A 23,124-nucleotide genomic window follows, 5' to 3' on the forward strand; every position below is an offset into this window, starting at 1 on the left:
GACGTTCCCTAATTTTATCCAGGCTTGGCAATGGCACTGAGAGCGCACTGTTGCATGCAACTCCAATGGCTGGGGTCAATTCCTTGGCTGGAGAATCAAACTCGGCCGCAGCAGTGAGAACGTTGTGGCCTAACCACTAGTCCTCCAGGGACCCATTACATAATATAAAGTTAAAGAAGGGAAATTATTTACAATCGCGCTATCTGGTGTCATCCAGATGAGGATGGGTTCCATTTTGACTCGGCTTCCTCTCAAGGTATCTTCCTCATGTAGACTCACAGAGTTTTTCCTTGCCACCATCGCCTCTGGCTTGCTCATTAGGGATAAATGTATAAATGTATTTATGTATTTAAAATTTCTATCCAGAATTTATATATTTCTCTAAAGTGGCTTTGTGCTGATGATGTCTATTGGTAAAAGCACTATACAAATAAAATTGAATTGAATCTCATTGCTTATACTAAACTTAATTTAAACAAGTTTCTAATTACTACATTGAATTATATAGAATGAGTGTGATCAATTCATGTAACATTAACATAAACCAATGAAATCTCACAAGGATGTTGGGACCGATGGGAGGATGTTAGGACTGATGGGAATAAATAACTGCAGTACGAAATGAATGCAATTAAAACATGCAATAGAATAGCGCAGTGGTAACATGCCTGTTGTTGTAAGAAAAGAAATTGTGTTAATGTAACTCAATTCAATCACATGGAAGTGATGCACGCATTTGAATTAAATAAATTCAATGAGCTTTTTTTTCAGTGTAGGTCCCTATTTAAATGTAAGCAAATCTGACATATATTGACCGTGTTAACTGCTTTTGTACAAAAGGTCAGATTTTCCTCATGCATAATCAATCGTTTCTTGCAGAAAATAACTACAACTGCACGGTCATGGATTAATTAAATAATCAAAATTTATAATTGAGATTTTTAAACTAAATAATCAAAATTTACATGTTGGAATTCATCATGCTGACATTTGTATTATCTAGCCTAATGAGATGCTTTTTTAGACTCTGTTGTTGTATAAATATTGTACAATTGCACTAATTACAAATCATTAAACATATTTATCAGCTGAATTGCACTAAAGTTACGTCTGGCTTACTGACTTACCAAAAAAAAATAAATTTCATACTGATGTAGTAAGTCAAAATAATGAGTCAGTAAGTCAATACAATGAGATACTAAGCCAATGTAACGACTTAGTAAGTCAAGACATAGCTGTTGGAAAAAAATCTAACCTTGTGGTTCAGGACTTTTGTACAAACCTTTAAAAAGTTCAAAAAATAAATTCCATTTCCAAAACCAATTCCAATCTTTGCCATTTGTTACAGGATCCAATATCCAAACCACCGCTATATGCTGGTATTGGCCTGATACTGGTACTGGGTATTGGATTGGTGCCATCTCCAACTAACAATACACAGGCAATCAGGTATAATAACTATCATAGTAGTATAATAATCATCAACTACAAGTAATTACTTTATTTATGCAGGGTAAAGCTATTTTCAAAGTTTTAATGTTTTAAAATCTAAAGAGAAACCCAAGAGTTGCTGATTAGTGTATATGTATTTACCAGACCAGTGTCCAGTAGAGGCTCCAGTGCGGTCAGTACATGTATCACTGACAGGTTTAAAGACAGTTTCCCAGCCCCCAGTGGCATAGCGCCAGTTTTGTGACTCCAGGATGAGTGTCCGTTGGGTGCCATAGGCGATCATGAAGCAGTAGACCACATGATGCAGCTGGCAGCCATAACCACAGCCCTTATTGATGTTGCACACCAGCTTGCGTGCCTTTCCACAGTCTGGTGGGTTCTGGACAGGGATACACACAAACATACACTTACACTTGTACATATACATTCCCAAAACAGAAACTTATTGTTGGTTACTGCATAATGAATTCCATTTGGACTGCAAAATTCCCTCAAAGCAAAATGTTTAATTCCAGATTTGGAATGTTTTATTTAATTTTAAATTGGTAAAGTGTTGCCCCTATAATGTGTTATATGTATTTTTATTCTGATAAGATGAAAATATGATATACTAGGTATTTTAAACAACTGCAGTGCTTCGAGCAAAAAAAAAAAAAAACATACATCACTGTAAAATTAAAAGGAAATGCAACCTGTGAAGCAATAAACAGATTGTGCATCTGAGTCATAATGAGGAAGGCAACTATAGCTGAAACTTTGATACAGGGTAAACAAGTTATGAATTAAACTAGGATAAAGCCGAAGGAAAGAGAATGCATGATTTTTTTTCAGTATAAATAAATCATATGCAAATGGATTCTTATTGTTATTCTGCACCTCCTGTAAAATACCTCCTGTAAAATACAAAAGTGTGCACTACTTTTTGCCAGTGCCCCTAGGCATTTCTCCAGAGACAAGTCCCCCAGGTATTACCGCTCCTCATTGGCCAAGCACCTAGTTTAACCCCTGCTGCTGGATCTAACCAATGCAAGCTTCAAACAGGAGTTCCATGACATTTTTGCCCACCTGGAGATGGGCAAGGATGCTGGCGAGAGCCTGCTTACATTTAAGCAAGGTAAAATATCTGCTGTTGATTATTCTCTGACACTTCTTACCCTGGCTGGGGAATGTGTATGGAATGAGCCCATTCATAAGGGAGATGAATAGAAAACTGCTTTCATCACCAACACTGGGCACTATGAATACTTGGTGATACCACATGGGCTGGTCATTGCGCCTGGAACACTGATGGCGCACTGAAGTTCTCAGGGAGTTACTGCACATATGTAATTCCATAAATAGATAGCATCTTAATTTATCTGGATTTTCTTGGATTCATCTTGATTTAGCCTGGATGCCTTAGGTGGAGTTAGTAATCCCCCAACTCGGGCATGAGAGACCTCACAGTGGGGCAAAGGGGTGACGACTTAGCGGCATAATTGCAAAGCCAAAGCTAACGATAAGGTGCACCCAAGGGAGCACCACTCCTCTCCGCTTCACATGTCTAACCGGTTTGCTCTCCCCATTGAAGCATCTGCTGAGAAAACTTAAAGAGCTCTGGTTAGTAGATTCTATCTTAAGTCATGTGAAATTAGGTAGGCCTTTAGGGGCACCAGGCAAGCATAGGTTTTCACAGATAGTTATTCATATAGGAGCTAATGATGTACACCTTTGGCAGTCAGAGGTTAATAAGAGTAACATTGTACGGGTGTGTAAATTAGCGAAGGTGATGTCCGATTCAGTAATATGCTCTGGCCCCATGAAGCTAGTCCTCGCAAATACAGTTACATACATCAGCCCTGTCTAACTGGCAGAGGAGGAGGTGTCACAGTTATTTATAATGATAATCTAGGCATCACACAAAAACCCAATCAAAAATTCAACACGTTCAAAGTTTTTTATACTGATAATACATATGTAGCTACAAAAAATAAGTCTACCCAGTCGATGCAGCTAATTATTATTTACAGACCCCCAGGGCCATATTCTGATTTCCTTTGTGAATTTGTGGATTTCATTTCAAACCTGTTTGTTTCTTTAGACAAAGCATTAATTGCTGGAGACTTTAATATTCATTTTGATAATCCAGAACACCCTCTGAGAACAGCCGTTGTGTACATTCTAGATTCAGTAGGGGTCAATCAGAACGCAACAGGACCAACTCATAATGGTGGTCACACTTTTCATCTAATATTAATATTCGGATTAAATATAGACAATAGAGTCATATTTCCGCAGGCTGAAGCTGTCTCAGATCATTACCTCATCTTGTTTAAAATATGACTCGGTTATAATATATGCACCTTGTCATGCTACCAAGTCAAACGTACATTCACTTCAGCTACTGCACAGGGTTTTATCAATAATCTCCCAGAGTTATCAACTATGATTGGATCACCGTCTGACCCCACAGAACTTTATCAGGCAACTGATGGCTTACAGTCAACATTCCACTACACACTAGATAATGTAGATAATGATCAGACATACACCTTAAAACCACTCGAAAATTAGAACGTAAATTTTTAACAGCATGGAAGGAGAACCTCCTGAGCTATAGAAAATATCTTAGTGCTGCTAGATTGACTTATCTCTCCACCCTAATAGAAGATAACAAAAATAATCTTATTCTAGATTCTTATTTAATATTGTAGCAAAATTAATTAGGAATAAGACCACCACAAAAACATGCACACCAAAAATATGTAGCAGTGATGACTTCATGAATTTTTCCAGTGACAAAATTAAAAATATCAGTCAAATTCAGACTATAAATTTAAAACCAGACAATTTGATAACTAATCCTGTAGATAATAATATAACCATATTAGATCAGTGATTAGAATGTTTTAGTCCCCTTTGAGAGACTGAACTAATTTCACTAGAATTTCATTTCACTTCATCAGCCTGTATACGAGATCCCGTACCTACATGTTTCTTCAAACAGATAATTCCAGAAGCAATTAAACCTCTTCTAAAAATAATCAATTCTTCCCTTAGTACTGACTATGCACCTAAATATTTTAATATAGCAATTTTCACCCCCAATTAATAAACCTGACCTCAGCCCCATCAGTTGTCCAACTATGGGCCATTATCAAACCTTTCCTTTATCTTCAAGATCCTAGAAAATGTTGTAGCACAGAAGTTATGCTCATACCTACATAGGAATAACATTCATGAAAGGGATTTAGGCCTCATCATAGCACAGACACAGCACTGGTCTATTGGCCTCTGATCAGGGTTATGTCTCCTTGATTGCTTGACCTTAGTGCAGCTTTTGGTACCATTGATCATACTATTCTCCTAGATAGAAAATGTTGTTGACATTAAGGGAATGGCCTTCTCCTGGCTCAGGTCTTATTTGACTGATTGTTATCAGTTTGTAGATGTAAATAGTGACTTCTCTATGCATAGTTAGGTAAAGTTTTGTGTTCCGCAAAGTTCTATTTTAGGCCCACTGCTTTTTCCTTTATATATGCTACCTCATATGAATTGTTATGCTTCATGTCCCAGGGCGCCCTAATGTCTGTGTTACCTTCTGGCTTTCCCTTTTAGTTATGCTATTATAGCTAGTCTTGCCAGAGTCCCTGCCTGTACTCTGCACACAATGTATATTGTGTCCTTTACTATTACATGACAATTAGCATACCTAACAGTCTCTCTTACCCTCTCTCTCTCTCTCTGTCGAGCTACACATGCTACTCCTGAGATACCAGTGATCCTGACCCCTTCTGCTCTCCGAAATTGCCTGATCCATCCTGATGCCCTACTTCTGGCTGGAGTTTTCAATTTCATGGAAACCACTTGCTGCTGCTGAGGATAGCCCCATATGCACAGCCTAAAGTTACATGTGATTACGGTGGATGGTACCACTTAGAAAACATGAAGATGGCTTTGGACTTCAATTGATACAAACAGTTTTGCTATGATGGCTTTGGACTAAAATTGCTTTGATAGCTTTATGACTGCAATTCCCATGAACAGTTTTGCACTCAGGTCTCCAACAGTGCACAGCTGATACCTTCAACAAAACAGACTTTGTTTGAAAACTATAATAAATTTTTATGGATTATACAATTGCACTATTTGACCATATAGTATACAGTTATAGAAAGGAATTATTTATAATTGCACTATCTGGTGTCACTCAGATGAGGATTTTTTGAGTCAGATTCTTCTCAAGGTTTCTTCCTCATATTGTCCCAGGGAGTTTTTCCTTGCCACTGTCCCCTCTGGCTTGCTCATTAGGGATAAACTCATAATTTTAAAATTTCTATCCAGAATTTATATATTTTTGCAAAGCTGCTTTGTGACAATGTCCATCAATGAATTTGCATTGAATTTATTCTCACACAGAGTCTGAACACATATGCCAGGTATGTGCTAAGTAAATTCTTGGAAAATGACCTCTAAATGATCTCACTGCGCCCAAACCTCCCGTCAGGCACCCACAAGTGTCTTGCAACCCCACCCCATTTCACAACAACTATGGTCCCATATTGCTTTAGAAAAAAATATTAATGTCAGTCTCTCCTCAAGGTGCAACCTACAGTCAAATGGGCAGACAGTGAGGCTGAACCAGGAAATTGGGAGGTTCCTGCAAGCATATTGCCACAATCATCAGCAGGAGTGGAGTAAATATGTCCCCTGGGCTGAATACACACACAATTGATAAACGTTTTCTCAACATAATACGATTAACAATTTTTTATGTTTTGTAGCTCCATGCAGAAAAAACATTATGACTCATGATTTCAAAAATCATGTTTAACATTGTATTTGTTTTTTATAAAGAAAAAAACCTAATTTACATTTATGATTTTACATTCAAGATTTTTTGCAAAGATTATCTTTAAAGAGTTTTATTTTGATGGTTAGGTCTGGCTGAAATCAAATCTTAATCTGTAATCAAACTGTATCCCAGAAAACCAGTGAGAAAAAAGTCAAACACCTTAGTGCAGTACTGGAAGTGTGAAGCCCATCAGTGAGTATTTCTATTCACATTGAAAGCATATGCAAAGCATTTCCGAGACTTGTAAGCCACATGTGAATACAGCTACTGTAAACACAATGAAAAGAAGGGCACATACTGTACAAAGACTTCTTTAGAGATAAAAATTTTTTTGGACAATGGCATGAAGAACACTTCCAGAGAAAGCGCTTTGGGAAAGCCTTCATAAGGATAGCCATGATGGGGTTGAAAAAATCTTATCAGGACTGTCAGACAGGTACAGCAATGAGGATATTTGTTATTTTGAAGAATGAATTAACCCACTGAGGTTAACCCAGCTGAAGTGGTGTTTTTGTCTTCATAACTTTTGTGTAATGCACTAGTCAGAGCATGTATGGAGGTAGTAGCCTACAGCTAATGTCCAAATAAATATAATATGAAAGAAGCTTTAGTTATTATTGTAATGTTTTTGCATGTAGAGATATATTTGTAATATAGTCATTATACAGTATATATTTATGCATCACATCACATGCCCAAGTGTATCACGAGATGCATTTTTTAAAACCTTTTACTGACGTTCAGGAATAGATTGAATGACTGAATACAGTGGTGACAGCTGCAGACAGCTTCCGGCACGGAATGACCACAACCAGGGTAGGAAGGGCTAGCAACCCAACCTGCAGCTTCTGTAAGGAAAAACCCAACCATTTTATGGAAAGCCCAAAAGGAACATACCCCAAGGGAACCCAAGAGGATTGAAAGAGCACCCCAACCAGATGGGCCAACAGGTAATGATCCATGAAACCGGACTACAGACATCAAGTGTGGCATGTGTGTGCAGCAAGGTCTGTAAAAACCCACATGGCCTGAAGATCAACCAGGCCAAGATGAAATGTTTGGTGAAGGAGCAAGCAGATGCAGCACACAGGGAACCCCCTGGTGAGACACAGGAAGAGCCTGGCCCAGAGTCACCCCATATTGCCCAGGACCTCCAATCCAAGTTAGGTGGGCAGTGGTCCATTTTTGGCTTTGTAGGCAAGCATCAGTGTTTTAAATATTATGTGGGCAGCTACAGGAATCCAGCAGAGGGAGAATAGCAATGGGGTAGGAAGGATGAAAATCGGTCATTTAGGATTAGTTGCAGAGGTTGGATGGTGCATAAAGACAGACCTGCCAGGAACGAGTTGCAGAAGACCATCTCAATATGACAAAGTACTGAACAAGCACCCAAGTGGCCCCGTGGATAGAAACTGCCGGCTCTTCCTAATGTTTTTTTGAGAAGAGATCTGCATGAGCACATCGGTTTAGCAATGTAAGGCAATAAAGACAGTTGGTTGTCCATGGTTACCCAAGGTTCAATGCAGTGACAAATCGTGAGATTGGAGAGTTGTCCAGAGCGCTCACAAGATCTTGACATGGGCATCGCAGATTAAGAAGTGAAGACGTGAAGTGTGGAGCTTGCAAAGGATCATGTGCAGAGGTTTCCAGCTTTCCTTTTTTGAAGGTATTAGCAGCTGTCAGATAACTTCTACATGAGAGAGTGGTATGAGAGGAGATTTCCCCCACTTTCTCTCAGCTGCTCTTAATTCTCTCTGACTGCTGCACAACACATCATATAGTCACGGAGAAGAGCAAGAAGACTTCTGAAAGTCTGAAAGACAGAGGGAAGAAGAGGTCCATGGATGAGGAAAGTGAAAAGAGGAAAGTATTAGTGGCTAATTCAAAAAATAGGGAGGAAAAGAATTCAGGGTCTGAAAGGGTATGAAGTATGAGTAGTATGAAGTATGAGTAGTTGATGACAGGCATGTCAGGGAGGGTAAGGGTGAAGGATATCAAGTGATGATCTGAGATGTGGAGCAGGGTAACATTGATGTCTATAGCTGGGGAGGGCTGGCCGAAGACCAGGTCCAGAACATTTGCTCCTTTTTGTGTTGGAGGGCAGCTGTTGAATGTCAGAGAAAAGGATTGCAGGAGAGAAGAGAACTAGAGCTTGTCACAGGGGAAGTTTAACACCACCCCTGGTGGTTAGGAAGGATGAAATAGAACTTATCATGTGGCTATTCCAACTAGTTCTTATTTTTGTATAATTAAGGCCTCAGTTTTGCCATGATTCAAATGTGAAGAGTTCTTTGACATCCAATAATTTCTTCCAAGCAGGCGATTCATTTGTTTTTGGGATTCTGATCATCAGTTGAAATGGATCAATACATGTCCTCACCATAATGATGCATGTTAATTGTCTGCTTTCTGATGTCTTTGCTATGGTGTACCATATACAAGCAAACAGGCAAGCGTAAAATGGATTCTTGTGGGACTCCATCAGTGACATTGCATGAAAGTGAAGTTTTATTGTCATGTGTTGAACATGCAATAAAATTCTTACTTGCAGTTTCTGCTGCAAGAGCATTATAACAACAGACACACATTATACACATTTACTTCACATGCACAGTTACATAACTCAAGTCAAGTGGAGTTTGTCATTTCAACCATATACAGCCAGTTAGTACATAGTGAAACAAAACAATGTTCCTCAAGGACCAAGGTGCTACATAGGACAAACACAGACCAACACAGAACTACAAGGGACTACATAAATTTATACAAAAAGTGCACAAGTGTAAACGTGCAGACAGCACAAGACAGTACAATGATTACTGAGATAGACAACGGGCACAGTAAGTCACAGTGCAGCGCCGACCAGTACACAGTTCTATTAGAAAGTGAATCCCGTGACAACAGTGCAAAAAGAGTACAATATAAGTTGCTGAAATAGGTGTAAACATAAGAAATAGCAACCTAGTAGAGAGTATAAGAAATGTACAGTATAATAAATATTTGTAGCAGCATAATGTAATGCAGGGATGTGCAAAAAAATTGCAAAGAGGATGCAGGATGTACAGACGGCAGGAGTGTGAAGAGTGTGTGAGAGGGGTGTGCTGGTGGCTTTGTGGATGCAGCGTGAGGAGTAAGTGTCTGCGATGGAGGGAAGACAGACCCCGATGATCATCTCAGCTGTCCTCACTCTCCGCCGAAGGGTCTTGCGATCCGAGATGGTGAAATTCCCAAACCAGGCAGTGATGCAGCTGCACAGGATGCTTTCAATAGTCCTTCTGGAGAACATGGTGAGGATGGGGGGTGGGAGATGTGCTTTCTGCAGTCTTCTCAGAAAGTACAGGCGCTGCTGGGAGCTGGTGTTTTTGGGACTAGGTGAGGTTCTCCGCCAGGCGAACGCCAAGAAATTTGGTGCTCTTGACGATCTCCATGGAGGAGCCACCGATGTTCAGTGGAGAGTGGTCATGCTGAGCCCTCCTGAAGTCAACAACCATATCTTTAGTTTTGTCCATGTTTAGAAACAGGTTGTTGGCTCTGCACCAGTCCGTTCGTCGCTGCACCTCCTCTCTGTATGCTGACGAGATCCACCACGGTCGTGTCATCGGCGAACTTGATGATGTGGTTCGAGCTGTGCATTGCTACACAGTAATGAGTCAGCAGAGTGAACAGCAGTGGACTGAGCACACAGCCCTGTGGGGCCCCAGTGCTCAATGTGGTAGTGTTGGAGATGCTGTTCTCGATCCGGACTGACTGAGGTCTCCCAGTCAGGAAGTCCAGGATCCAGTTGCAGAGGGAGGTGTTCAGCAGGTTCAGCTTTCCAATCAGGTGCTGAAGAATGATTGTGTTGAATGCTGAATTGAAGTCTATGAACAGCATTCGAACATGTGTGTTTTTATTGTCCAGGTGGGTGAGGGCCAGATGGAGGGTGGTGGCGATGGCGTCATCTGTTGAGCGGTTGGGACGGTAAGCGAATTACAGTGGGTCCAGTGAGGGGGGCAGCAGGGTCTTGATGTGCCTCATGACGAGCCACTCGAAGCACTTCATGATGATAGGTGTAAGTGCAGCAGGACAGTAGTCATTGAGGTAGGACACTGGATACTTGTAGGGCACAGGGACGATGGTGGTGGCCTTGAAGCACTTCGGAACAAGATGTCCATGAAAACATCCGCCAGCTGGTCTGCACATCCTCTGAGCACTCTGCCAGGAATGTTGTCTGGTCCAGCAGCCTTCCATGGGTTGACCCTGTGCAGAATCTTCCTCACTTCAGCCGTGGTTAGGCACAACACCTGGTCATTGGGATGAGAGGTGGTCTTCCTCGGCATCACATAATTCTGCACCTCAAACCGAGCGTAGAAGTTGCGCATCTGGGAGGGAGGCATCACTGTCACAGGCAGGTGATGTTTTCCTGTAGTTGGTGATGGCCTCGATGCACCATGTGTCTCTGCTGGCCTTGAAGTGGTTGTGGATTCTCTGTGCATGTGCACGCTTTGCCTCTCTGATGGCCCGGGACAGTTTGGCCCTTGCTGTTCTTAGGACCACCTTGTCCCCTGCTCTGAAGGCGAAGTCTGGGGTCCTCAGTAGCACACGCACCTCTGCAGTCATCCATGGCTTCTGGTTGGAGTGTGTGGTGATGATCTTGGAGACAGTGACGTCATCAATGCACTTGCTGATATAGCTGGTCACTGATGTCGCGTATTCCTCCAAGTTGGTGAAGTCGCCGTCAGTTGCCGCTTCCCTGAACATGTGCCAGTCAGTGTGTTCAAAACAGTCCTGAAGAGCAGAGATGGCTCCTGCTGGCCAGGTTTTCACCTGCTTCAGAACTGGTTTGGAGCGTCTGACGAGCAGTCTGTATGCTGGGATTAGCATAACAGAGATGTGGTCTGAGTAGCCGAGGTGGGGGCAGGGCTCTGCCCGGTACGCACCGGGGATGTTTGTGTAAACAAGATCCAGCGCGTGCTTCCCTATCATTGCAAAGTCCACATGCTGATGGAAAAATTTAGGGAGCACTGACTTGAGATTTGCATGATTAAAATCTCCGGCAACAATAAACAGTCCGTCAGGGTGTGAATTTGGCAATTCGCTAACAGCCCCATACAGTTCACAGAGCGGGTCTTTAGCATTAGCACTGGAGGGAATGTATACTCCGATTATGAGGACGGTGGTGAATACCCATGGTAAATAAAATGGTCTACATCTAACAGTCGCAAACTCCACCAGTGATGAGCAGTAGCTAGACCTAGCACCGAGTTCTTGCACCATTCCTTGTTGATGTAAACACACAAGCCACCGCCGCAAGCCTTACCGCACAGAGCTGTGTTTCTGTTGGCACGAAACGAGGCTAGCCCATCTAGCTGAATGGCAGCATCTGGAACTCTGTCAATGAGCCATGTCTCTGTGAAAAAAAAAATGCAGCAGTCTCTAAACTCACACCACGTAGTCTGCTGGAGTTGGATGTAATCCAATTTATTGTCCAGGGAGCAGACACTGGAGAGCAGGATGGACAGGAGAGCCAGCCGGCTAGAGTTTGTTTTTAGTCTAGCACGGACCCTCGGCCTCTTGCCGCACTTCTGCTTTCTTATGCACCGCTTGTGACGTCCCCTCCCCTGGCCACCGGCATCAGACAACACCAAGAACTGGAAGCCTGGTCCCCACAGTAAGTCAGGATCGCGTAGCTTCTCCAGGAGATTATCATACAGAACAGCTGTAGTGTTATTTCTGAAACTTATGACTGTCTGGCAGTGGTATACATGAACACCAGGAGCTCAGATGCCCAAGTCGGGCTAAAGACAAAAATAGCACCATTTTGGATCTGGAGTGGCCGCTGAGTGCTACTGCCACACCGCCATCTTGGATCATGGATCACTGCACAGTTATTTACATATAGTACAGTATATAATTACTTACACTCCTGGGCAAAAAATGGGCCAAATGAAAAATGGCAAATATTAAGCTTTTAATGGTCTTAACAACAAATCATTGGTCAGAAAACATATACAAAACACACAAGTATGCACACCAGGCCTCCTTGCCCGACATCAGTGCCCGACCTCACTGGTGCTCTTGGGGCCCACAGCTACATTCTAAAATCTAGTTGAAATCCTTCTCAGAAGAGTAGAGGCTCTTATAGACGCAAAAAGGGGACCAACTCCATATTAATGCCATTTCTTTGGAATAGGATGTTCGACAAGCACATGTGGGCGTCATGTTCAGGTGTCCACATACTTTATACATACTATATACACATACTGTGTATACAGGTGTTTCTTGTTTCTTGCCTGGTGTGCCATGTTAGATTGATGTTTAAACAATTAAAAGCTCTGAATGTCTACTCTTGGTCTGAGCCCTGGATTTCACCTGTGAAGACTGCATTTGTTGTTAAAAAGGATAAACCAACATGAAGACCAGAGAGCTGCCTTTGGGAGAAAAACAAGCTACTTTGAAGTTGAGAAAAGAGGAAAAATTGATCAGAGCCATTGCATATGCATTGGGCATAGCCAATACAACAATTTGGAATATCCTGAAAAAGAAAGAAACCACTGGTGTACTAACAACCAGACATGATACAGGTTGGCCAAGGAAACCAGGAGCAGTTTATGACAAACATTGTGAGAGCCTTGAAGATATACTCAAAAAAAAAAAAAAAAAAAAAAAAAAAACAGTCACAGGGCAGAGGTGAAGGCCTCACAATCCACTGTTCAAAAAAGACTTACAGAACAAAAATATAGAGGCTTTAGAAGGTTTTAGAGTGGCCAATTCAATCACCAGACCTTAACCCAATTGGGCATGCATTTCACCTCCTGAAGGCCCTGTTCATGTCCATGTTTTTTTCCCTAAATATTACATCTGTAAAACACATACTTCACCACTGACAGTAGATAAGTTTAATGACAATGGCAAGGTAATACTACAATACATTATATTAAATAGGCTTTCCCATACTGGTTAACCAAATATCTGTTCAATAACTCCTATGGATATCCAAATAATAAAAATAGGCAGAAAGCACATGCCTAATTCTAAGCAGCTTTTTCTGCTTGAGCAATTTTGCAAGGTAGTGTAAAAAGACTAGAAAATATGGCTTTGTGCATTTGTGCTCCTTCCAGCTCTTGATGTGAGAGAGAGACCCACAGAGACCCACATATGCAGTCCCCTTTGAAAGTATTGGAACGGCAAGGCCAATTCCTTTGTTTTCTCTATACGCTGAAGACATTTCGGTTTGAGTTTAAAAGATGAATGTGAGACAATAGATTTTGGCTTTCATTTCCTGATATTTAAATCTATATGTTTTACACAGTTTAGAACATGGCACCTTTGGTGTCAGACCACCCAGTTTTTAGGTGAGCCAAAGACTGGAAGATAGTCTTAAAAGTACATAACACTAAATATTTGGTTGCATATGCCTTGCTCGCAATAAGTACACTGACACCCATTGACACCACCAAACTGTTTCATTCTACTTTTGTGATGCTTTTCCAGGCTTCCAGCTTCTTTCAGTTGTTGTTGCTTTAGGGGGTTTCCCTTTAGTTTTCTCTTCAGGAGGTGAAATGCATGCTCAAGTGGGTTATGGTCTGGTGATTGATATGGCCAGTCTAAAACTGTTTTTAACTTTCAACTTTTTTGCCTTCATGAAATCATTTATTGTACTGACGTGTGATTTGGGTCATTGTCTTGCTGCATGCTGAAGTTCCTCCCAATTAGATTGGATGCATTTCTCTATAAAATGGCAGAATGTATGTTTCTGTAGACCTCTGAGTTCAATCTGCTGCTATCACCATGAGTTCAATCATAAAGATTAGCGAGCCCGTTCCAGAAGCAGCCACTGACGCTACCTCCAGAGTGTTTGACCGATGAGCTGATCCTTTCTATCTCCACACTTTGGCCCTTCCATCACTTTGATAAAGGTTAATCTTGTGGTTTTGATAGAGCTTAAACATTTGTGGCTAATCCGATTCTTACTGCTGGTGAGTGGTTTGCATTTTGTGGTTTGGCCTCTATATTTCTGCTCTCAAATCTTCTTCTAAAGGTGGATTGCGATACCTTCACCCCGTGAAGGTTGTTGGTGATGTCACTGACTGTTATTTTTGGGTTTTTCTTCAAAGCTCTCACAATGTCTCTGTCATCAACTGCTGTTGTTTTCCTTGGCCAACTTGTTCAATGTCTGGTTGTTAGAACACCTATGGTTTCTTTCTTTTTCAAGACTTTCAAAATTGTATCACTGGATATACCCAATGCTTGTCCAATGGCTCTGATAGATTTGACCCCTTTTCTCAATTTCAAAATGGCTTGTTGAAAGCTGAAAATTGTGATCGATCGTCTCATATTCATCTTTTGATCTCAAACCCAAATGTCTTCAGTGTATAGTGAAAGCAAAAGAATTGGCCTTGTCGTTCCAATACTTTCAGAGGGGACTGTATGTCAATATGTGGGTTTATATGTGAAGTCGTTTAGTAAATCAGCGGCACCTATATAGTCCCAGTAGGCTTTAAATTGTAATTGGACAGCTAACAAGTTTCATACAGTGGGAAGAGATTATTAATTTCAGCAGTGTTGGAAGCAGAGGACAGACATTCGACACATAAGACACCACTGGCAAGAAGGGAAAAAAAAAGGCAAGAACAAAAAAAGGCACTCAACTAGGAAGCGGTGAAATGCTCAAGAACAATATAAATAATGTAGGTGACCAGTGAAAAATGCTAGCGGGTTGCTCTAATTTTCCTGACATGAAGAGTTTGGAAATATAGCATTACATATAACACATGTCACATGAAAAATCTTTCATTTTATCAGTTGAGAGACAGTCTGATAATTGCACTATGGTAAATAAATGAGAGAAAGAAAATAAGATAGCAATCAGAAGATTTTTTTTTTAATTATTTTAAAAATGTAACCTAACTCAGTGTTTAGTTAACTAAATTCCTGGCTGGCTATTTCTGTGGTTAATTTTCTCTATGAGTTTGGGTTTCTTAGTCGATGCTCTAATGACAATTTCAGTGACTCATACAAACAATATTAGAAATTGGCAAAGTTACTGTGGATTCTGAGTTTATAGCCTTGTGCACTTTGATCAGGTTTGTCAGAACTGTATCTCTATTTTAAATGCCTGTGAGTGCCACGTTCCTTCTAGACAGTAACTAAATTCATGTCAGCAATTCACATTTTACTTCACTCTTTATTTCCTTCTGTTTTAAGATTTGTTTTTATTTGTGTGATTGTTGAAAACACAAGAAGTGTGATCAGCTGAGCAAAAACTGCACATAATGCCACACAGTCTACAATAAAGGCATGACAGTATGAATAAATCTTTTATTTAAAAATATGAATGCCCTGTCATTTAATTATGAAATACACAGTCACCCTCCTTCAATTCTTTGTTTTTATTTATCAGTTCCTAATTAACAATTGTGTGGTCCTCATCAACTTCTATAAACAAACAAACAGCCTATGGCAACAACAAACAACAACAACAACAACAAACACAATAGATTTCAATATGTAGTCATTCAGAAACCAGGTTGGGAATAATATGTACACCCTATAATTCAGTAACATGTAGAACCACCTTTAGCAACAATAACTAGAAATAAATGTTTTTTGTAGGAGGTTATCAGTCTCTCACATTGATCGGAGAAATTGTGGCCTACCCTTCTTTACAACAATGCTTCAGTTCAGCATCTCAATGGGGTTGAGGTCTGGACTTTGACTTGGCCATTCCAACATCTTGATTTTATTTCTTCTTGAGCCATTCATATGTCCATTTGCTGGATTTCATAGCTGTCTCAATGACTGCAAGTTTCCCTGGTCCTGTGGCGGCAAAACAAGCCCAAATCATCACCCCTCCACCACCATGATTGACAGTTGGTATGAGGTGTTTGCGGTGATACGCTGTGTTTGGTTTTCACCAAACATGGTGCTATGCATAATGACTAAACATCACCTTGGTCTGATCAGTCCAAAGGATACTGTTTCAGAACTTTTGTGGTTTGTTCAGATGCAATTTTGCAAACCTAAAATAAGTCATGCTGCCATATACCTTTTGAAGAGAAGGGGCTTTTTCCTAGCCACCCTTCCCTTCCACTCCTGGGAAGACAGGAAACTGTCCTGAAGGCTCTCCATTTGTAAACAATCCTTCTGATTGTAGAATGGTGAATTTAAAATTGTTTGGAGATGGCCTTATAACCTTTCCTAGAGTGATAAGCAGCAACAAATGCTTCTCAGAGGTCATGGCTGATGTCCTTTCTTCTCGGCATGATGTAGATACAGACTTCAGTGCTCCAGAACACCAAACTGCCAAAGGTTCTTCTTTTTATAGGTAGTCACACTTCTTGATGATTAACTAATCATGTTCATTTCATTAGCAACACCTGGCTGCTAATTACTCTCAGTGAATGTGGAAGTATGAAGTGTGTTTTTTCCCCACCTGGTTTCTGAAAGTCTAATAATAAAATGCAATAATTTTCTTAGATTTCCTTTATGTTTACTAATTTAAATATTTAGTGTGCTTACCATTTGGATAGAGATCACATTAGTATGTGTGTGAAATTTACCTGTAGGTATGTTATCCTGTTTTGTACTAGATCTGAGAGGTCTTTGGCCTCCTTCTCTCTCCAGGCTCCAGCTCCATCTGCCTGGCTCAGATGGTACAAGTCTGTCATGATGGACCTGAATGTTAAACCAGTACACACAGTGTGATTGCTGGGAAGGACCACACCACGGTGCTTTTTTTGCCTTTGCTTGTCCCCAAAATCCACCTGAAGTATGTAAATCTGGGTTAAATGTCGTGGTGGGGGACTAAATATTCCTTTTTTTTTTTTTTTCCTCAAAAAATCTTAGTACTAGTCCAATAATACTTGTGCACTGTATGCATGTATTTTGTGTATGTGTTTGACAAACACCTCTGATGGTGGCCCAAGTCTTGCAGCAGCATGTTGATGTGTTTCTGCAGCTCTCCTGTCTCTATGTGGCCCAGTTTCTTCACCTCACTGCGCACAAAGTACCACAATTCTCGTACACCATTCTCAATCATTCTCCGTAACTCCTCATGTTTTCTCCCTGGGCCTGAACACACACAAATAGCATTCTGGAATTTTAGAGATTAGAGTTATGGGATTAACAAATAAAATTTCCATTTTGTCAGGGTTTTGTTGACCAAATCTGGAATCCATCCATGGTTTTAGATTATAAATACATTCAGTATATTATGATAGAAATTCTTGCATTTATGTATCGGACTTCAATAAGTGACCCTCATGCCCCTGCACACCGAATGACAATGCACACAAAGTCAAATCATCAGTCTATGACTGTAACTACATAAGGTTTATTATTTGAGTGCATTCAAATATTAATGTCTATTAGGCTTGTGCGATATAATGATATCATCATACCTACATGATATTACGCTGCCACAATATCCACTGATGTTTTGTGCCAATTATATTGCCAGACCTGCTAACGATTATATATTTTGCGTAGGTGTTCTGCAAAAACAGTTTGCTTGTACAAATTATCACTCAAAAATACTTCAGAAGATCAGTTTTTTTTTTCCTCGCCAATAAAACAGGAGATGAGCCAAGTGATGTGAATCTGGAATGATTTGTGCAGGTAGATTGAACTGTCCTACATTAAAAGACACTTCCAGGAAGCTGTGCCCCTGTTCCCTTTCTCATGTGCTAATTCACTTTCTGCCATGGCAAATGGAGAATATTTGCAGTGCATTAATGTGAAATTTATATTTTTTATATTTTATATATATATATATATATATATATATATATATATATATATATATATATATATATATATATATAGACACACACACACACATTACACACACACACACTCCTGAACAAAATCTTAAAACCAGTGAAAATATTACAAGTATTCACACTTCGCACTGGTGGATCGTAACCAGGTTGTAAGTACTTCTTCAAAATGCCAAAAGAAGAAACAAGAGCAAGAGACAAAAAATAGAGAGTAGGCAATTTATTGAAAACTGCACTTTAAAAGTTAAAATCTGTGTAAAAATATGGCTTTAATGTCATTGTCCTTCAGACAGACAGTCACACTGTCATGACCTCCTAATGGCAAAAGCAAAAAGGCTTTCTGTTTTTGAACGTGGCAGGATTGTTGAGCTGCACAAGCAAGGGCTCTCACAACGCGCCATTGCTGCTGGAGTTGGATTTCTTAAAAGTGGTAATGACTGGGTCTTTCAACAGGACAACGCTGCAGTTCACAACGCCTGCCTGACGAAGGACTTCTTCAAGGACAATAACGTTACACTTGCGGACCATCCTGCGTGTTCCCCTGATCTAAATCCCCTTGAGAATGTTTGGGGATGGAAGGCAAGGGAAGATTACAAAAACGGACATCAGTTCCAGACTGTGGATGCCCTTCGTGAAGCCATCTTCACCACACGGAGCAACGTTCCCACCAGCCTCCTGGAAACAGTTGCATCAAGCATGCCAAAACGAGTGTTTGAAGTTATCACCAAGAACGGTGGGGCTACTCACTACTGAGTCCTTTTTTGACACTTTTAGTTCTGTTGTGGGTATTTTTGGGCTATGGTCTTAAACGTTTGATCAGCTGATGAACAGCCTGTTTGAGTTTAAATGCAGTTTTCAATAAATTGCCAATCTCTGTTTTTTTTGTCTCTTGCTCCTTTTTCTTCTTTTGACATTTTGAAGCAGTTCTTACAACCTGGTTATGATCCACCAGCGCGAAATGCGAATACATGGAATGTTCCCCCGGTCTTAAGATTTTGTTCAGGAGTGTGTATATACACACACACACACACACACACACACACACATACACACAGTCAGGTCTGGAAGTATCAGGTCAGACAATGACAGAGTTTTTATGATTTTGCCTTTATACACCACCACAATGGATTTGAAATAAAACAATCAAGATGTGATCGAAGTGTGGACTTTCAGCTTTATTTTAAGAGGTTCCACAAAAATATGACATTTACAATTTAGCAATTACAGCCATTTTAAGCAAAGTATTTGTAAGTTTATTGACCAGGTGTGGTCCATTTCCTCATTACTTCAAGACAAATGAAGCAGATAAAAGGTCTGGAGTTGATATCATGTATTGAGTTGGCATTTGGCAGCTGTTCGACTGGAGCTACAAATATGAAGTCCAAGGAGATCTCAATGCAAGTGAAGGAGGCCATCATTAGGATGAAAAAACAACATAAATCTATAAGAGAGATAGCAAAAACATTAGGTGTGGCCAAATCAACCGTTGGGTACATTCTTAAAAAGAAAGAAAGCACTGGTGAGCTCAACAACATCGAAAGGCCTGGAAGACCGTGGAAGACACCTAAAGTGGATGATTGCAGAATCCTTTCCTTGGTTGTCTGACCTGATACTTTCCGTCATTGTCCGACCTGATACTTCCAGACCTGACTGTGTGTGTGCGTGGAAGGAAGGCATGCATCGAGACTCTTCTCTGTTCTGGCACCGAGGTGGTGGAATGAACTTCCCCTAGATGTCCGAACAGCTGAGTCACTGGCAGTCGTCAAACGACATCTAAAGTCTTACCTCTTCATAAAGTACTTAAGTTAGCACTTTTACATTTAAAAAAAAAAAAAAAAAAAAAAAAAAAAAAAATATCCCCAACAGAGTTTTGGACTGATGGTATTCCTAGTTTGTGACCTGGTGAGCCAATATCAGAATATATTTTTGATAGACTTCAAAGCACTATTGTAAGTCGCTCTGGATAAGGGCGTCTGCCAAATGCCATAAACGTAATGTAATGTAAATGTGAAGAATAACCCCAACAGAAATCAGGAATACTCTGGAGAAGGTAGGCATACCATTGTCAGAATCTACAATCAAGAGACGCCTTCATAAATGTAAATACAGAGGGTTTACGACAAGGTGCAAACCACTGGTAACATTCAAGAACAGGAAAGCCAGATTAGACTTTGCCAGAAAACATCTAAAAAAGCCTCCCATGTTCTGGAATAAGATTCTTTGGACTGATGAAACCAAGATTAACTTGCACCAGAATGATGGGAAGAGAAAAGTATGGCGAAAGAAAGGAACAGCTCATGATCCAAAGTATACCACATCATATGTCAAACATGGTGGAGGAAGTGTTATGGCACGGGCATGTATGGCTGCCAATGGAATGGGCTCACTGGTGTTTACTGATGATGTGACTGCTGACAGAAGTAGCAAGATGAATTCTGAGGTGCATAGGGCTATACTCTCTGCTCACATTCAGCCAAATGCTACAAAACTGATAGGACGCCACTTCACAGTGCAGGTGGATAATGACCCTAAACATACTGCGAAAGCAACTCAAGACTTTTTGAAGGCAAAGAAATGGAATATTCTTCAATGGCCAGGTCAGTCGCCTGATCTCAACCCAATAGAGCATGCTTTTCATTTACTGAAGACAAGACTGAAGGCAGAAAGACCCACAAACAAGCGGCAACTGAAAGTGGCTCCAGTGAAGGCCTGGCAAAGCATCTCCAGGGAGGAAACTCAGAATTTGAGGCAGGTTGAGACGGTGAGCAGCTTCAAATACCTTGGGGTCCATCTCACAGAAGACCTGTCATGGACTACACACACATACAGCTTTGCGACAAGAGCGCACCAGTGCCTCTACCATCTCTGGCGTCTGGCCAGGTTCAGGGTATCTCACAGGGTGCTGAAGGCTTTCTACACTGGGGCTGTGGAGCGTCTTCTCACCGGAAACATCACTACCTGGTTCAGAGGCACCACGGCCAAGGACCAGAATGTACTGTCCAGAGTGGTGAGGGCAGCGGAGAAGACCATCAGGACTTCTCTCCCCTGCATGACACATATCAACATCCAGCGATGCAGGACCTGGGCCAGGAGGATCGTAAAAGACACTCACCACCCCGGGAACAGTCTCTTCTCAGTGCTCCCATCAGGGAAGCACTACCGGATCCTGAGGACCAACACAGAGAGACTCAGGAGGAGTTTCTACCCTCAGGCAATCCGGCTACTGAATGAGGACACTTGAGAAGTCTGCATATCAACTACCTCACACACAGACACACATACGCAATTGGTTGCACTATGGACAAACAAAAACTCTTGCATTTTTTTGCACACTACGTTCTCAAAAAGCTGCTAAGATTACTCTTTTCAAGCTGCTAAAAACTTTCTACATATTTTTACATATAACATCTATAGTTTGTCAAATAGAGTCTATTTTATTCTATTTTATTTTTCTATTTTATTCATTATATTCTTTTAGCATATTCAGATTTTATTATATTCTGCTCTACTATATTCTGTTTATGTATCACAGTTGCACTGTGGGACGAGGCGCTAAGGAAAAACATTTCACTACATTAATACATCACACGTATGTACAGTAATGTATGTGACAAATAAAGAACCTTGAACCTTGCCACTTTGTCCAAATACCTTTGAGCCCCTGAAAATGGAGGTACTTTCTTGAAAATGGCTGTAATTCCTAAATGATAAATGCCATATTTTTGTGGAACCTCTTAAAATAAAGCTGAAAGTCTACACTTCGATCAAATCTTGATTGTTTTATTTCAAATCTATTGTGGTGGTGTATAAAGGCAAAATCACAAAAACTGTCATTGTCCAAAAACTTCCAGACATTATATATATATATATATATATATAAATACACATACATACATACACACACCAATCAGCCATAACATTAAAACCACTGACAGGTTACATAACATGTTCTCAAATTTGATGTGATAGAAGCAGGAAAAATAGGCAAGCGTAAGGATCAGGTTAACCGGCGACAAGGTCATGGGCACCCAAGGCTCACTGACACCTCACTGAAGGGTAGCCCGTCTGGTCCGATCCCACAGAAGAGCTACTACAGCACAAATTGCTGAAAAAGTTAATGCTGGTTATGATAGAAAGATGTCAGAACGCACAGTGCATTGCAGCTTGCTGCGTATGGGGCTGTGTAGCCGCAGAGTGCCCATGCTGACCCCGTCCACCAGCGAAAGTGCCTACAATGGGCAGGTGAGCATCAGAACTGGACCTTGGAGCAATGGAAGAAGGTGGCCTGGTCTGATGAATCACATTTTCTTTTACATCATGTGGATGGCCAGGTGCGTGTGCGTCGCTTACCTGGGGAAGAGACGGCACCAGAATGCACCATGGGAAGAAGGCAAGAGGGTGGAGGCAATGTGATGCTCTGCTGGGAAACCTTGGGTCCTGGCATTTAAGTGGATGTTACTTTGACATGTACCACCTACCTAAACATTGTTGCAGACCAAAGACACCCCTTCATGGCAACAGTATTCCCTAATGGCAATGGCTTCTTTCAGCAGGATAATGTGCTCTGTCACACTGCAAAAATTGTTCAGGAATGGTTTGAGAACATGACAAAGAGCTCAAGGTGTTGACGCGGCCTCCAAATTCCCCAGATCTCAATCCGATCAAGCAGCTCTGGGATGTGCTGGACAAACAAGTCCGATCCATGGAGGACCCGTCTAGCAACATACAGGACTTAAAGGATCTGCTGCTAACATCTTGGTGCCAGATACCACAGCACACCTTCAGAGGTTTTGTGGAGTCTATTCCTCGACAGGTCAGAGCTGTTTTGGTGGCACAAGTGGGACCTACACAATATTAGGCAGGTGGTTTTAATGTTATAGCACACACACATACATAATATTATATATATATATATATATATATATATATATATATATATATATATATATATATATATATATATACACACACATACACACACATACATACATACACACACACACACACACACACACACACACACACACACACATTACTGTAGGGATGTTGCCAAAAAGTTTCGGCCGAAAGTAAAAAACA

At 40.8% G+C, this 23,124-nt stretch overlaps 1 protein-coding gene across 4 annotated transcripts in view; it reads right to left on the minus strand.

Annotated features, from left to right (window-relative positions):
• fut8a (fucosyltransferase 8a (alpha (1,6) fucosyltransferase)) overlaps nt 1-23,124 on the minus strand; it is a 66,075-nt gene that overhangs the window by 21,128 nt on the left and 21,823 nt on the right. For all 4 annotated transcript variants that reach the window (XM_026926435.3, XM_026926433.3, XM_026926434.3 and 1 more), the window contains exons 5-7: nt 17,176-17,338; nt 16,828-16,942; nt 1,594-1,831 (exon numbers count right to left, since the gene is read on the minus strand). In XM_026926435.3, the coding sequence (XP_026782236.1) occupies nt 1,594-1,831; nt 16,828-16,942; nt 17,176-17,338 (516 nt within the window). The remainder of the gene's footprint in view (nt 1-1,593; nt 1,832-16,827; nt 16,943-17,175; nt 17,339-23,124) is intronic.

The sequence above is a fragment of the Pangasianodon hypophthalmus genome, chromosome 10 (assembly GCF_027358585.1).
Source record: "Pangasianodon hypophthalmus isolate fPanHyp1 chromosome 10, fPanHyp1.pri, whole genome shotgun sequence".
NCBI classification, from domain to species: domain Eukaryota; kingdom Metazoa; phylum Chordata; class Actinopteri; order Siluriformes; family Pangasiidae; genus Pangasianodon; species Pangasianodon hypophthalmus.